Consider the following 16,606-nt stretch of genomic DNA (forward strand, 5'->3'; position numbering starts at 1 on the left):
TGACCATGTACTGGGAGGACCTATGTGATGGCATCTCACTAACTGGGCAGTGGTGACTTATTCCCTGCCCTGTAGACTGCACAGCAGGGTGACCTCAGCAATTTGCAGAGGCCAATCCATAAATCTTGCTTCATGCTCTCTGCGCTGTCCCCTCAGTTCTCAGAAATTGCACAATCCACAGTACAGTATTTGTACCATTTAATTAGCTAGTTAGGCCCCATTCTAGCAGTTTCTTTCTGAAGAGGCCATTCAGCTGTCCTACATTTCCAGCCCACCTTAGCGCACCTGTGCTCAGAAGGTGCCTAGAGTAATGGTTAGCATTCCATTAAGTGCATACGAAGGGGCCAAAACTTCCATTTTATGCAATGGCTGTGAGCCAAGAGTTATTTAACCCATACAATTTCTGAGCACTTGATGCTCTCTGAACAAATGCAAATGTGAAATTAAGCAGATCCAAGTATGCAGCACACCTTACTGAAACCATCCAGGGATCAGCCAGAGTAAAAAGATGAAAGCTCCAGATTTCGGTCCATTGTTTGATTCCTTCTGATTTAGAGGAACTGTAAGCATTCAGCACCCAAGTCATAAAGTCACTGAACGGGTTACCATCTTAACATTTATATTTAATTAAAAAACAACAAATGAGATCACCAGAAGAAATCGTTATCTAGCTGTGCTTCATTACGATTTCTTTATTGATTTTTAATGTCTGTGGGAAATAGGGAATCAATCATTTGGTGAACAGATTGCTTTCAACATGAGGAAACACAATTTTTAATTTTTTTTTTAAAAACTCTGACTGCATGAATTCACTAATGTTCCAAATGCCCTAAATAACCGGAAGGATGGGGCTAATTTAAGGACTAAATCTTCTTAAAACTGGTATTAAAAACAATGTAGGCAGTAGATACATTTCCTAATGTTAGCCCAGTGAAGGGAAGTGAAAGCCCCTATCAACAGCATTACCAAACCTTGGATGACTTCAGTAAAATACCATACCGAGCTTTCCACTTTGCCCAGCCCACACTATACATACAGAATTGATTCAGTGCTGTTCATTTCATTCTCATGGTAATCTGGAATACTCAAGCATTCTAAACCTGCAGTGCTGCATTTTTTTAAATTACGTACATGCAGCTGACAGTGATAGGTTACGAAAACAAACCATTTGAACAATGCTGAGCTATACAACCTAACAGCATCACTGGCACAAGGAGTTTAAGGTGCTTCCACTAAGAGGAAGTATTTTCCTTTCTCCAGTGTTGTTTAATTGCATATTTCATAGATACAAGACAGTTCTAAACAAATTGGGTGTTGCGAAGGATGGGCCTGGTCACATTGCCGCGGAACGCTCCGTGCAGTTGGGCGGCGCCGTACCACCTATCCTTCGTGGAGCAGTTTCTGCGGAAAAACACATTTGACCACCGGTCCATCAGGCAGTGGTCTGCACGGAATGTCCTCAAGGCCCTACGGGAAAAGGAAACGGTGGATCCTGTCGGATGGTTCCCCGAGCAGACCGTCAAAGTCATTTGGCGGAATGCCTCATCACCAGAACTTTCAAACAAGCACCAAGACGTAGCTTGGCTGGTGGTGAGAAGGGCCCTCCCCGTCAGATCCTTCATGCACACCCGAAGTCTCGCCCCCTCCGCACAGTGCCCCCGCGTTGGCTGTGGTGGGGAAGAGACGGTCGCCCACCTCCTCCTGGAATGTGCCTTTGCAAAGCAGGTGTGGAAAGAGATGCAGTGGTTTTTGTCAAGGTTCATCCCAAGCAGCTCTGTAACACAGGAGTCTGTGCTCTACGGGCTGTTCCCAGGGACGCACACCGAGACAAACATCAACTGCTGCTGGAGGGCTATCAATTCGGTGAAAGACGCCCTTTGGTCTGCCCGAAACTTGCTGGTCTTCCAGCGCAAAGAGTTGTCCACCACCGAATGTTGCAGACTGGCACATTCCAAGGTCCAGGACTACGTGCTGAGGGACGCACTAAAGCTTGGGGCAGCCGCAGCAAAGGCTCAATGGGGAAAGACCACAGTGTAAGGTTCCCCACCAAGCTGGACTGAGGGGCTGGAACCATGGGAAGCCCCTCGAACTGTATCGTTAATATTCTCAATTGCTGTAAATGTAAAACTGTAATTGACATGACAATTGTGAAACGGAAGGGTTGGGAAGAAACTCATGACATTATTGAAAGAAACTGATCTCTTTTGCAATGTTTGTATTTTTTCGTGCTGTTTGGAAACTGTTTGGCAATGTAATTTTTACAGATTTTTATGAATAAAGTATATTTTGGAAATAAAAAAAAAAAATTGGGTCTTTACAATAATCTGACAGCCTTATCACTTTTACCAGAATTTTTTAAAACCAAATTCAAATTCTCAAGCTGCCATGGTGAGATTTGAACTCGCATTCAAACCATTGAAGGGCAGCTTAAATGCTGGTTAATAAGGCATAAGGGATCCTGGGCTTTATAAATAGAGCCATAGAGTACAAAAACAAGGAAGTTATGGCGAACCTTTAAAAAAAACATTGGTTTGGCCTCAACTGGAGTATTATGTCCAATTCTGGGCACCATATTTTAGGAAGGATGTGAAGCCATTGTAGAGAATGCAGAAAACAGTTGAGAACGAAGTCTCTGATCCCCTGAACCAATTATGTAGATAGATTGGAGATCTTAGAGAAGATTGAGAGGAGATTTGATAGAGGTGTTCAGAATCAAGAGGGGTCTGGACAGAGTAGATAGGGAGAGACTGTTCCCATTGGTGGAAGGGTGGAGAACCAAAGGACACAGATTTAAGGTGATTGGCAAAAGAACCAGAGGCAACATGAGGAAAAATGTATTTTTTTTTTTAAATGGCGAGTGGTTAGGATCTGGAATGCACTGCTTGAAAGTGTGGTGGAGGCAGATTCAATTGCAGCTTTCAAAGGAGAATTGGATAATTATCTGAAGAGAAAAAGTTTGCAGGGTTACGGAAAAAAGGTAGGGGAATGGGACTAGCCGAGTAGCTCTTACAGAGCGCTGGCACAGACACAATGGGCCGAATGGCCTCCTTCTGTGCTGTAACCATTCTATGGTGCTGTGGATTATTAGTCCAGGCCTCCAGATTACCAGCCCAGTAATATAACTATATTATTGTACCCTGCAGTATAAGGGCCTGAAAGGATTAATGTTTGATAAAGTGAGAGTAAACGCCTCCCAATGTAGTGATGATGGTCACATGAGTATTAGGTTGGGAAGAAGCTAGAAGCAACACGAGGTGTGCTGGCTGGACAGACTTGTGGTGAATGTAAATAGTTATAGCTGTATATAATAAGTTTAACTTTAGCCCTACAAAGACTCTGAAACTTCATTAGACAACACTTGATTTATGCTACAACAATACACAACATACCCTATTTACCCTATTATATGCAAAATAATATTTGCATTGTCTTCTGCTCAGTGTCAGTTTTCATGCTGGAAGTACTCAAGTGTTCTGCTTTGAACTGAAAATGCCAGATTCATCTTGACCCATTGATATCAGCCTGAAGCAAATACTGCTGATTGCCTCTCAATCGCTGGGTCAAAATCCTGGAACTCTCTTCCTAATATCACTGTGGGTGTACCTACCTCACATAGACTGCAGCGGTTCAAGAAGGCAGCTCACCACCACCTTCTCAAGGGAAATTAGGGATGGGCAATAAATGCTGTCCTAGCCAGCGGTGCCCGCATCCCACGAATGAATTAAAAAAAAACTCCAGCATCCACAAAGTGAAATAGTCACTCCACATTTACAAACTCTACATTACCTGAAATAAGGGCTATTGCTGCACATTTTCAGTTAATGCTAATTAGGATCCAACTGTGTAAACAAACAGCCTGTTTACAGAAGGTTGTTGTTGCCAGAATTAATTCAATACTACTTTATTCAGCAGTAAAATTTGGTTGGGATGGGGTTCAGAATAAGAAGAGGGTTGTGACAGTAATGTGATTGCTATTGGTGAAATGGGGAGAATGTCAATGTATCTACTGAAAACCATGGAGGATCATAGATACTAGACATGATGGTGATATGTACAGTTTGTTCTACTGATTGGAAGATGACAGTGAGAAGACAAAGAGGGAGGGATTTAAAGCAAAACGTACTTCAATGACTTCAGTGATGATTCATTAAAAAACCCAAGCAGATGTTCCTGCTGTTGTTCTTTGAGGAAATCTACCTAATTTTATGGTGTGTCTCTCCCTTATAATAAATATTATTTTTCCCAGCACATTCAAAATAAAGTCATAATATTTTATTTGTGGGCTTGAAGTGCATTGAATGGGACTGTAGATCAATGAAAGTGGTTCAGATAAACAAGATAAGTACTGTGAAGGTTAAAACTTATCCCATTCACCTTCCCTGCATCTCACATTGACAATGGTTTAAAGCTCTGATTTTAGCATGAGAACAATATTTTACACATTAAAACAAAACACAGTTGAAATATGCTGGTGAAAGGTTGTGAGGGAGTGGGCAATTTTCAAATTTTTGTTTGCTTTAATTAAGGGAACTTTAGGCCTTAATTTGACTGGGTTAGTGATCTAATCCCTTTCAATTAACTTGCTGTGAAGTAGTGCTTGATAACCCACTAGGGCTGGCACAATGAATGGGTCCAAGCTGAGCACACTTCACTGCAGCTGTGCCTTCCTGCCCACCTGCAGCTCACGCTTCAGTTCCCAGGCAGCACATTACACAGTGACAGCTGCAATAGGCTTCTTAGTGAATCTATCACTCCAGCTGATCCAGAAACAAGGTGCAGAGATGGGGCTGCCTAGACTAGGGGGATGAATTCCCTCATTATGTTTGAATTTTTAATTAATGTTTTTACAAAACAGTCTAATACCCCCAGGAACGAAGGGATGTGCAAAGCCCCAAAGCAAAATTTGCAACTTGTCCGAATCATTTGTATTTAGTTTTAATGCTTAGTTTCTTTTGAGTGCAAGATGTATCTACAGAAAGCTTTTTTAAATAAATAAACCAGCACATTCAACATCACACTGGAGATATCTTTGCTTCCCTTTTGTGCAAGCAGCCACAACAAAATAATGAAACGTGGAGAAGAACAGTGAGAGAATGAGAAAGTTTAGAATTGAGTGCATGTAAATTCAAGTAAGAGTGCTAGAAATGCACAGCCTGTCAAGTAAACAAGCAGCATCTGAAAGCCAAAGCAGATTCCATTCCAAATATTAACCTACCATTTCTCCTTCACTTTTAGAAGCTGACTAACCTGCACTGTGTTTGCAGCATTTTCTGTTTTTATTACAGATTTCCAACATTCAGCATTTCCTTCTTATCTTTGATTTCTATTTTAAATTGGGCCTTTTTCAGACTGCAGTGTAAAAGAAAGTTAAGATTTTACATGGTCCATCATTGCCAGCCAAAACCTATGATTGTAATGGGCAGAAAATTGCAATTGCAGATCTGCAATTTTCTAACACATGTCCTCACTAGATTTAGCCTTATATCTTGGGGTAATAAGCTCCCTAATTTCTGTGTATAGCATAACTGTAAATATATTTGTGAAGGTTTCCTCTGTTTGGATTTTTAGCCATATTAACATTGCCCCAAAATGCATTTACGATTTTGCTGCACGCCAAGCTGTAAATGACTGTTGGCCACATTAGCGGCCAGACATTTAATATAGGTTCATGTTCAATCAATCTGTTTATACTTCACTAAAATATAATAGAGGAATGTTATACCAATATGTTAAGCACCCATCTGCAAATATCACCATTAGTCATTTTGATACTGAACAACTGGATTTCTTGGTCCATTGTTTTCAATCTGACAGGGACAAGCTTTAACACTATAGAACTTGTGAGCTACACTTAATGCCCACAGGACTTCCAACTTCATTTGAAAATAATGAGGCCAGTGGAAACTTCATTGGTCAGACCAAAATCATAATAGAGGTTGTATTGTCCGAATGACATTTCCTGTTTGGGTCAGGGTTTGAAGGAGTATTGCTGTTAAATTGACATCAGTGTCATTAGGTTCTGCCATAGGCCTATGATTTATTAAAAGACAATACAATCCTTGTGCAGTAAATGAAGTATTGATTGTGCAAGGGGTAAAATGGCTTGCACGGCTTCCTGTGCAGTAATAATCCAGCTATTGTTCTCAGATTTGGTTTCTCTTTATTAATCGGCATTCCTATCCGTTGATCAATTAATAGGCTTTGCTACTCAAAAGGCTAAAGTCTTGCCCTGTCATCTGACCTCAAAGAGGCCGGCCACATGGAGGGATCAAGGGGTTGTGACCTTTGCAAGTTCAGGCTGACAAGCAGCTTTCACCCCAAATCCAGGATAAATCTGTTCAGAGGACGAGCTGTTCACTCAGTTTTGGGGCCCTGGCTGCATGTAAAGGTGAAAATTTCAATCAAATGTATGAAATAAGTGGCAATAAGGTTGTGATAATAATAGAATTCAATCTTTATGGCCCTGCAGTGTTCTGTTTAGACAGCCAGCTCAGAACGGAACTGTGTTGGCATCATGTGGGAGTTAGTTTGGTTTATTAAGAGAAATAAAAAATGCCAAACCATGACCCGGCAGGATTGCGCTGTGAAGCAGCTCCTTGATATAAATTGAACAACCCCCTCTATGCCAGAGTTAACAGTGAAGCTCATTTACACAAAAGTATCAATGAGGCATTGCAGCACCTTCACATCAGCATAAAGTGTTACCATTGTCCCCACAAGGGTGGTCATCTGCTCTTACTGCTGTAAGAACCTGAATACTGCCCAACTCACCCTCAGTCTAATTCATAACCAACTACTCAGAACCAAAGTCATGGTTATCATTAGTGTAAACAAAAGGCAGAAAAATAGTGTAAATACAGCAGTTTTATAACCTTGAATAAATGTTAGCATTTCCTTGTATTCTAAGAAATTGTTAGGATACATTAGCAGCCTATGATAATCCCATGGGTGGAAGGAACAGCATAGTGTGTTTGCACAGAAGGCATCAGATACAATCATCTCCAGTGAATTCCCAATTTCAGCTATGAGACGACCCAAGTACTGCCCACATGAGAGAATGGAGGTGGGTGGGGGGGGGGGGGGGGGGAGGGGGGAAGTAATGGAAGAGTAATGAGCTCATGAGCAATATTGGCAAAGACATGGAAGCTTGTTGCCTATCCGTTCTCTGGGCTGTATTGCCTGATGAGTCCCACATAAGAAAAAAATAGCATAGTGACTGGAACATTGAAATGACAGCACATTTACCACAAGCTCTTTAATTATTTTGAGTAAAATGTTATTGTGTTAAATGTCAATCCAAAAATGTTTTAATAAATTAGGGTGTATATTAAGTGGGGGCAAACAAGTAATTTCTTCCAACAAACTAATTTTTATCTGTAATGCACAATAATCATACAGCAATCTTTATGGTGAAATTTCATTGTCCAGTAACTGTAAAAGAAATTAGTGGCATGTTCAGAAAAGCACAGGTGTGCACTTTGAATGAGCATTTTGTTCAACCGCCTGCAGGTACACCACTCAGTTATACTTGTCGGATTACCCAAGAACTGATTGGTTTGCATCAGTCAGCCACTGCTAGCAGTCAGCAGGTTTACAGATTTCACCAGAAAAATATAAACTTGTGGGATTCCCTGTCTCTGCTTTGTTAGCTAATCTCAGTACAGTAGGCGTACTATCATTGCAGGGCTATGGGGAAAGAGCAGGGGAATGGAACTAACTGGACAGCTTTTCAAAGAACTAGCACAGGCACGATGGGACCAATGGCCTCCTTCTGTGCTGCATAATTCCAATGGGCCTCACAAACCCCAGGCTGAAGGGATAACGTTTCAAACAAAGCTACTCCTGATCAGTATCCATTGTTTCCTGCTGGAAATCCGTGTGTACACACATCAGGTAATGATAGGATTGGTCTCAGCCGTAATGTTCCCCCTTCCCCATTATCAAAACAGCCAACTTGTAATGGTTACGACCGCTCAGGACAAAGCCCCCAATCAAAATATATTATTCTGACTGTGGTGGGAGCAACGCACTGTCAATTCAGTCCCGTCACTCTACAGGTCGCATTATATATCTTTAAGCTTTCCAAATCAAGGAAAGCAGCAGCTGAACTGAATCCATTTAGTAACCCCCGAATGAGGCAAAGCAAACCAGGTATCTTTAGATAGCAACAAATTATTTATTTATTTATTTTTAAAACTAAAATCTTAAATACTACTAAGATAAACCAATATCTAAAGACTTTATAACTTAGTTTTTTAAAAAAAAACTAACCCCCGCATTCACAGACATATATTCAAACTAACAGTAGTTTGGTTTTTAATTATTTGCCTGAAAAAAATAGAAAAAACAATAATTGCAGATTAAGCTTCCGACAAACAGTCTTCAAATTCAACACAGTCAAGGTACACTTGCAGTCTTCCAACGTCAAATGAATTTGAATATCCTTCCAGAGATAGGAATTCAGCAGTTCAGTTCAGCAGTTGAAGTATGAAATTCTTTTTTCCAGCGATGAACACAGCAGATCAATAATTTGTTTTTTTTTAAGGAATTAATCTGGTTCAACTTTAGAATTTTGAGAGAGAAACTAGACAAATTGACTTACGGACAGCTCTCCTATTTCCTTCACGTGCCAGAACAAACTGTGTCTGTCTGTCTCTGCCAGCCAGTTTCAAAGTCAAAATGGATACATTTGAATCTCTGTTCTCCCTCTCAGTATGGTTGTCCCAGGAAACCAGAATGCAATTTGGCTTACAGTCTCTGGAACTTGCTGCCTTAAAGTACTGATTTTTTTTTTTTTTACAGCCTTAAAGGCGCACCGCAATATTTCCCGAGGAGAGAAAAAAAAACACAGGATCGTGGCACAATGACCATCTATGCTAGTACATGAAGAATGGTCAGTTTGAGTGAGGTTCTGGCAGCCTACCCAAACCCTGAGGAGATGTTCCCCAGCATGAGCCAATGCCCTCAGGGTGATGGAGGAAGAACAAATAAGACTTTGCACATTCAGCAGAGAGGAACTGTGCCAAAATAATCCTCCATGCCAATTACAAATAAAAGTTGTTCAAACAGACAGTCTATATATTACGTCATACAGTTTTTCTCAGCACAGGGGCGGCCTTTGCTGCTGGGGGCCCTCCATGGGCCACAGATTGCCCAAGCAGGAGGACCCTCCCAACCATCAGCCCACAGGGAGAGCACTTGGTTTTACTGGGCGCCTTCCACCTGTGGCTCCCACCAGATGCTGGTAAAATACCAGCAACGGCAGGATGAGGCCATTAAGTGGCCACTTAAGGGCCTCAATTGGCCTCTGGGCATGAAGGCCATCCTCTGCCTTCCCCACCCCTGACTAAAACGAATGGCATTGGGAAGGCGGCAGGCACTCCAACCCCACCCACCCAGCACTTCCCCCCCTCCACACCCCCAACACTTTCCCTCACTATTCTATGACCCCCAAATTTTGTTTGATATTTTGGGGCAGCATTTGTTTCCTCTTTTTTCTCCTCTCCTGCAAGCGATGAGTTCTGCTGAGATTTGGTTCCATAGGATCCGGTGGCTCTCTGGTACATTGTTCAAGTATATTCTTCACACACAAGCCTACAGTGCAAGTATATGCAGTCTATTCAACTCTGACAGGATAGCAAAGTCCAATCTTGGCCTCCGCTAACATCCATACACTTTCCAGTTAGATTACTGTAGCGTGATTAGGAGAACGAGTCCTGAATTCCCTCTAACTCAGGGATGCTGAGGCCAATTGCAATGCTCCTAGTATGATCCTGGCTAGCACCATCTTCCTGCACAGAGCAGGAATCAAACACATGGCAGTCTGGTCCTGTTTTCCTCCCTTAAACCCAAACAGATTTAATCTTGCAAACTGAACTAGTATTTGACAAACATCAGCTCCTCGGACAAACCAGGACAACATTTCAGCATTATGCTAACAAAATATGCAGGATGTAGTGAATTTAAAATTTGCTGCATTTTCAAGTCTAATGTTAAGTTAGAATTCACAAAAAAATTGCATTGATTTTATAATAACTAGGAATTAATAAAATTGATAAAGCTTATCCAGTGCTCAGATAAGTTAATGCAGCTCAAAATGCATTGTCCTCTTGTAAAACATTTTCAAATTTAACACCAAAAGTTTCAAATTAGCTACAGTATGATTTTGTATTTTTGAATAAAAACTATTGTTTTAAATTAAATGAGAACACAAGCTAGGAGAAATGCATCCAAGATATAATTGTGTTTCACAGCATCTTCAGGCAGTGAATTTTCGATTAACACTGGGTGCCTATTGCTCTGGGAACCAGCAAGAGGTCAGAATTAAGCCCTAATCTATTCATGTACCAAATCCCATCAACATTCCTCAAGCATTCTTGCTGAAGGGGGGAGGAAATTTGTTATCAGAAACCACAGGTTCCCACACTATAGACTTCTGTCAGGGACAAGGGCCCATCCCAAAATAGTCTGCTCATTTAGAGAGAGAGGAAAACACATTCAATTATTTGCCCATTTTATAAAAAGGCACAACTCACTCCCGCTTTCTACCAGATTCCCTTGTGGAACTTTGAACTTGGAGTACCACATTTTCAGCTTAACTTGTTTTGCTCGGCTTTCTCTCTTTAAAAAATAAATTTTTGAATTGTGAAGTTGAATTGAATTCACTGTAATGCATAAAGAATCAAGAAAATATTTTGTAAGATGATGTCACAAAAAGGTATTAAAATAAAAGGCACACTATTTATAATGATAAATATATTTAAATCATTTTGAGTGGTAGGTGGTAAAATATGTAATAGATAATTCATCCAGTTATTCATTATGTTTAATACAAAGTCATCTATTTTCAAAGGGTTTTATTGAAATCTACCACAAAATAAAAGTGTAATCAAAATATTAAATGCTAGAAATTCACAGCAGCTCAATCAGCATCTAAAAAAAAATGACAGCTCAGGATATAGACTATAGATCCACAACCAGAACTGGCCCACCTTTTCTCCTTTCAGATATCCACTCTCCAGTTGGACATTTGCAGCATTTTCTGCTTCTGTTTTAGATTTTGTTTTTAAAACTCTAGGAAACAAAACTATATTCTACCCTAAGTGAAGAATTATTTGATTCTGATTATTTTTTCTTTAAAAAGTTAATCACATTATTCCCTCAATGATTTAACTTTTTAAAAAGGAAAGCTCTGCAATTAAATGTTACGTCACTGGTAAATTGTACCAAGAACTGAATGTGGCAGGACCAGGTACAACACCTAGTTGTAATTGATTTAAACGGAGACCTCCTATTGGAAAAAGAGGATGTAGAGTACCATTATAAATCTATTACATCTAATTGGAACCTTGCTTTATAAATCAATTACAACTGCCCTAACTTGCCCTATTAAACATGCCTGGGTAACATAGTATTTCCCCTCTTAAGGTCTAACAGATTTTATGGTCATTGAATCCGAGTAAATCAATACAAATCCTTGCAGTTCATATTTCCTGAAAAAAAAAATCCCCAGAGACAGAGAAGCAAAACATGGGAAGTGCAGCCTTCGCTTTCAGTGAAACACATATCGGGCACTTTAAACATGAAAGATGATCCTCACAGCGAAAGCAATGGTTTCAAGCTCTCTTTAGGCTATTGATTCAGGAATTTGGCTTTCGAAAGGCTCATTGTAGCTTCAGACAATACTCCACATGGGAAAGAGGAGTGAAAGGGACAGCAGGGAGCTGCTAGACTGGAAGAGACCTCTGCTGGGTCCTAATTCCTGTTCCACAACACTGATTGCAGGTCTCTTTCTAAGGAGATGCTCTAAATAGCAGCCACTAGAGCAGAAAAGCATTTACCAGATCATACTGAATAAAAATAGCTATTACCCTTAATATAAGCAACAACAAACAACAGCAACTTATATTTATATAGTGCCCTGAATATAATAAAACATCCCATGGAACTTCACCGGAGCATTATAAAACAAAATATGACACCAAGCCACATAAGGTATTAGGTCAGATGACTAAAAGCTTGGTCAAAGAGCTAGGTTTTAAGGAGTGTCTTAAAAGGAGGAAAGTGAGGTGGAGAGGAGGAAAAAGGTGTGGCGAGGGTATTCCAGAGTTTAGGGCCTAGGCAACTGAAGGCGTGGTTATCAATGGTGGAGTGATTAAAATGAGGGATGCTCAAGAGGCCAGAATTAGATGAGCACAGATATCTCGGACGGTTGTGGGGATGGAGGAGATTAGAGATGGGGAGGGATGAGGCCATGGAGGAATTTGAAAACAAGGATGAGAATTTTAAAATCGAGACTTTGTGTGCCATGGAACCAGTGTAGCTCAGCGAGCATAAGGGTGATTGGTGAATGGGACTTGCTGCAAGTTAAGACACAGGCAATGGAGTTTTGGATGACCATAAGTTTACAGAGGGTTGAATGTGAGAGACCAGCCAGGTTTGTGTTGAATTAGTCAAGTCTAGAAATAACAAAGGTATGAATACAATTATAATTTTTAAAAAGGAGCTATAATCTTTAAGGAATGAAGTTCTCATAATAGGAACCTCCTAATATATGGATTCTGTCACCAACATAAAAAGATGTAATGGTTTTCCCCCTAAATTTAGAGAAAAAAAATTGGCCTTTTTAAATCATATTGAGAATCCAAGGTGAAGGACAAATGTACACAATGCAAGGCATCCTCAAGGTTGAAAACATTAGGAAAAAAGTCGAGATAAATCAATAAATACTGATTAGATGATGCCAATGAGACGACACCAAGCTTCAGCATTCCCAGAGGGAGAATTCTGTTTCCCAGTTGGGAATGGATGCACCCCAGCTTTTCTGCCAGTGCCACCTTTTTCATTTTACTCTTTATCCCTGCAACCTACTCCTATTTCCATTATATGGTACAATACAGCGACTGGCAAGATTTTGCTCATTAATATATTGGTCGCTGAGCCGAGAGCCACAAAGGGCAAGAGGACCAAATGAACAGCAACATTACAAGAATAAATATGCCTGTTTTATTTCTCACATTTTACCATCATACTTAAAAAAAAAACCTGTAAAGTTGAAGATAAACAGTGTGGCCCATTTATTGATGGGCATGTGAATATATGACCAATCTATCGATTGCCTCCACTTATTCACCTCAAGATGATGTGATTTGGTTGGACATTTGAATCAACATCCAAGATGGACACTTGATAATCAAATTAAACTCCCTGTCTACCTCCACATGAGCAAGATGGATGTAGATGTAGTGCAGTGGTCCAGACTGAGTATTGAAAGAGCTGAACAATGGGGCAAGCAGGACAGCCTGAATGATAATCATATTGGTCTCAAAAGATCAGAGTACAAATACATTAAAACAAATTCTGTGGTTTAATACAAAAACACGACCAAAGTTCCTGCACAGCACTGATTTATGGGATGTAAAACAAAAAACAGACTTAGACCTCCATAATGTCTCCCAACTCTGCCCCTGCCACAGCTCATCTGTTGCTGAAACCTTCAGCCATGCCTTTTACCTTAGACTTGACTACTCCATCGCTCTGCTGACCAGCCTCCCATCTTCCTACATAAACTTGGGCACATCCAAAACCCTGCTGCCCATATCCTAACTCGCACCAAGTCCCATTCATCCATAACCCCTTTGCTTGCTGGCCAATATTGGCTCCCAGTTGGACAATGCCTCAATTTTATAATTCTCATCCTTATTTTCATATCCCACAACAGCCTTACCCCTCCCCCGCTCTGTAACCTCCTCCAGCCCTACAATGCGCCGAGATCTGTGCACTCCTCCAATTCTGGCTGCTTGTGAATCCCCGATTTTAGTCAATCCACCATGTGTGGCCAGACCTTCAGTCACCTTGGCCCTAAGCTCTAGAATTCCATTCTTGCATCTCTCAGCTGCTCTATCTCTTTTTCCTCCTTTAAGACACTGCTTAAAAACTATCCTTTTGACCAAACTTTTGGTCACCTGTCCGAATATCTCCTTACATGGTTTAATGTCAAATTTCGTTTGATAATGCTCCCTTGAAATGCAGTGGGACGTTTTATGAAGTTAAAGGCACTATATAAATGAAAGTTATTACACTGTAGAATACAACTGACGTAATAGGAAGAGATTATATGGTTTGGCAATAAAATGGCTCCACTGTCCAAATCAATGTTGGCCAGTCAGATTTATTAAAAATTCTATTAAGTGGCCACAACCATCTTCTCAGGACAGCTTTGAGATGGGCAATAAATGTAGCCTCCTTACTGTTCTCCAGAATCCCAGTAGGCACTTTTTTTCTTTTAAAATCCCACAGGTACTGTTCTGAAATGTTTCCAGTGTTGCGGGCAAGATTAGCTTACAGAGGGAAACTATGAAGTTTAGTCCCCACAAAGACGGATCCCATATTCTCACTGGGGAGAGAGAGATAGGCAGAGAACAGAATTTCCTCAGTCACTGCAACGCCTCCAAATGACCAATTTCAGAGCTGCGTTAGACAAGGTCTGGGAGACAAATAGGTTGCGCCACTATAGTTAAAATATGCAACTGAAACCTTTGTAGTGCCCCAGAGCTAAAAGATTTGTCCCTTAAAAAAAAAAGTAATTTAACTTTTCCGCAAGTTTTCATGAAAAAGTTTGGAAAACCTTTCGTTTGGGGAGGCGAAAGAGACGTGTGTAGCAATGACAGCACACAATGGATTTGTCGCTATCACAGGAAAGGATTGCTGAACAGGTTTTAATAAAGACTGTCTCTTCAAAATAAGTTTCTTTCGGGATATACCAAAAGGTATCTGTCATCACCTCCTCTCTCTGGATAAAAATGATTAGTTTGAGCGCTGTGCGCTGGGTTAACGCGTTTCTCTTGAGTCCCAGCGGCTGGTGGAATGTAAATATAGACCAACAAGAGCTCATTGGGAGGGAGACCAACAAGAGCTCATTGGGAGGGAGACCAACAAGAGCTCATTGGGAGGGAGACCACCACCACCCCCCCCCCCCCCCCCCCCAAGTTTTTTTGTCCTGTCTAATTGAGTGTCCCTTCTGGTGGTCAGTGCTTGTTTGCTCTGGAGTTTATCTGCACGGACACTTCATTCTCAATCTACCCAACAGTCGAATGCAGATCAATGTAAATCACAATCGAATTAATAAAGTGCTTGGGTACATTCACACTCCAAGAGTGAGCGACTGCACGCTTCTTCGGTGGAATGACAGGAGGATTAATTCTCATTATCACCAGAAACAAGAATGCACGCCACTTCGGTTTGCAGTAAACGCTCTGACCCCAACCAGTTCGGATCAGCGAAGAATGTGCAGATTCCAACAAACTGGATGGGGTCCGAATCTGCGCAATGGCGCAGCGATCGGCTCGGGCAGTGTTGCCGGAAAGCACCGGGGACATAAGACACTCAGAAACCCGGCAACAGCAACCCCAAGGGTTATTGAAACAGAGCAACTCATTTCACTGACCTGAAGTATCCCACATATTCAGTTCGATCCTTTGCTTGTCAATTTCGAAACTCGCCGTGTAGTTTTCAAACACAGTGGGGACATAATTCTGGAATTAAAAATTAAAGATATGCAACATGACATTAAAGATCGGGTTTAGAGAATGTTAAGATTTTTTTCTTTAGAAAAAAAGGTAACATTTACCAATTAGACGCCAGTGGCAAATGAATTTAATATGAAAAATAATGCAATTAATTGGACAACTTGCTTGTCTAGTTTAAAAACTTCCTCCTAAACTGGAGCCTCACCATTCGCGCGCACACACGGAAATATTTCAATTCAAAAGCAATGTCACCTTTCATACTTATTAATCCTTTCACAACCCGAGCAGAATTGGTTTCTTTAAATGTAAGTATCGTCAACAATCTATTTGGAACGAAATGTTATACTATGTGTCATTTCGTAGCAATGAGTTAAAATGACTGCAGATTTTGAGCAAAACTTGATACAACAGCTTAATACAGTTCCTCTCCATTTCTTTCTAGTATAATGTGAACACGAGTTCTTAGTAAATTTCAGCGAGTTATTCAATACCCCAGATGGTCTGTTCAAAGTTTAGATTGCTCATTAAAAAGAGTTATAAAAATATTTACCTCGGGATAACAATCCTTAGCAAATACGTGTAATAAAGTAGTTTTTCCACATTGTGCATCCCCAACTACAACAATCTTGCAACGAGCGATTTGATTCTCCATGGCTTGATTCTGGTCCTGATGGCGAGTTCCTTCTTTCATTTACGACAGCTTTCAACCAGTAATCCAGACGGCGAGAGAACAGCTCCCTTTGCTATACCTGCCTTTACTTGCCTCTTTCACTCCGACTGCCTTGCTTTTCTCAAGGCTCTTAGACTATGAGCCGGGAAAGCTTCATTGAGAATGGAATCACCAATCAGTGCAATGGTCCCAGGGATATGTAAATAAAGGCGATACGTGGGAGGGGCCATCAGCTGGAAAATAATTAAATTAAAATGAGTGGATTAAGTCAAATTGAATCAAGCCTCCAATTTAACACAAAAGTGTGAAAGACACCCTGTAAAGTAGTAATTTTTTTTGAAGAGAGTTGCTTTTAGATGCCAGGAGAGACTGTGGCATTTTAAAAAGAAAACATGGGCTGGAGTTTATA

The 16,606-nt window shown here is 40.7% G+C and overlaps 1 protein-coding gene across 1 annotated transcript in view; it reads right to left on the bottom strand.

Annotated features, from left to right (window-relative positions):
• The window catches only part of rnd2 (Rho family GTPase 2), a 62,696-nt gene extending 46,351 nt beyond the window's left edge, over positions 1-16,345 (bottom strand). Inside the window, exons 1-2 of the mRNA XM_068013373.1 lie at positions 16,078-16,345; positions 15,446-15,533 (exon numbers count right to left, since the gene is read on the bottom strand). Coding sequence (XP_067869474.1) covers positions 15,446-15,533; positions 16,078-16,218 — 229 coding nt within the window. The 5' untranslated portion in view covers positions 16,219-16,345. The remainder of the gene's footprint in view (positions 1-15,445; positions 15,534-16,077) is intronic.
• Between the last annotated feature and the right edge of the window lie 261 nt (positions 16,346-16,606).

Source organism: Heterodontus francisci, chromosome 33 (assembly GCF_036365525.1).
Source record: "Heterodontus francisci isolate sHetFra1 chromosome 33, sHetFra1.hap1, whole genome shotgun sequence".
In the NCBI taxonomy this organism is placed as follows: Eukaryota; Metazoa; Chordata; class Chondrichthyes; order Heterodontiformes; family Heterodontidae; genus Heterodontus; species Heterodontus francisci.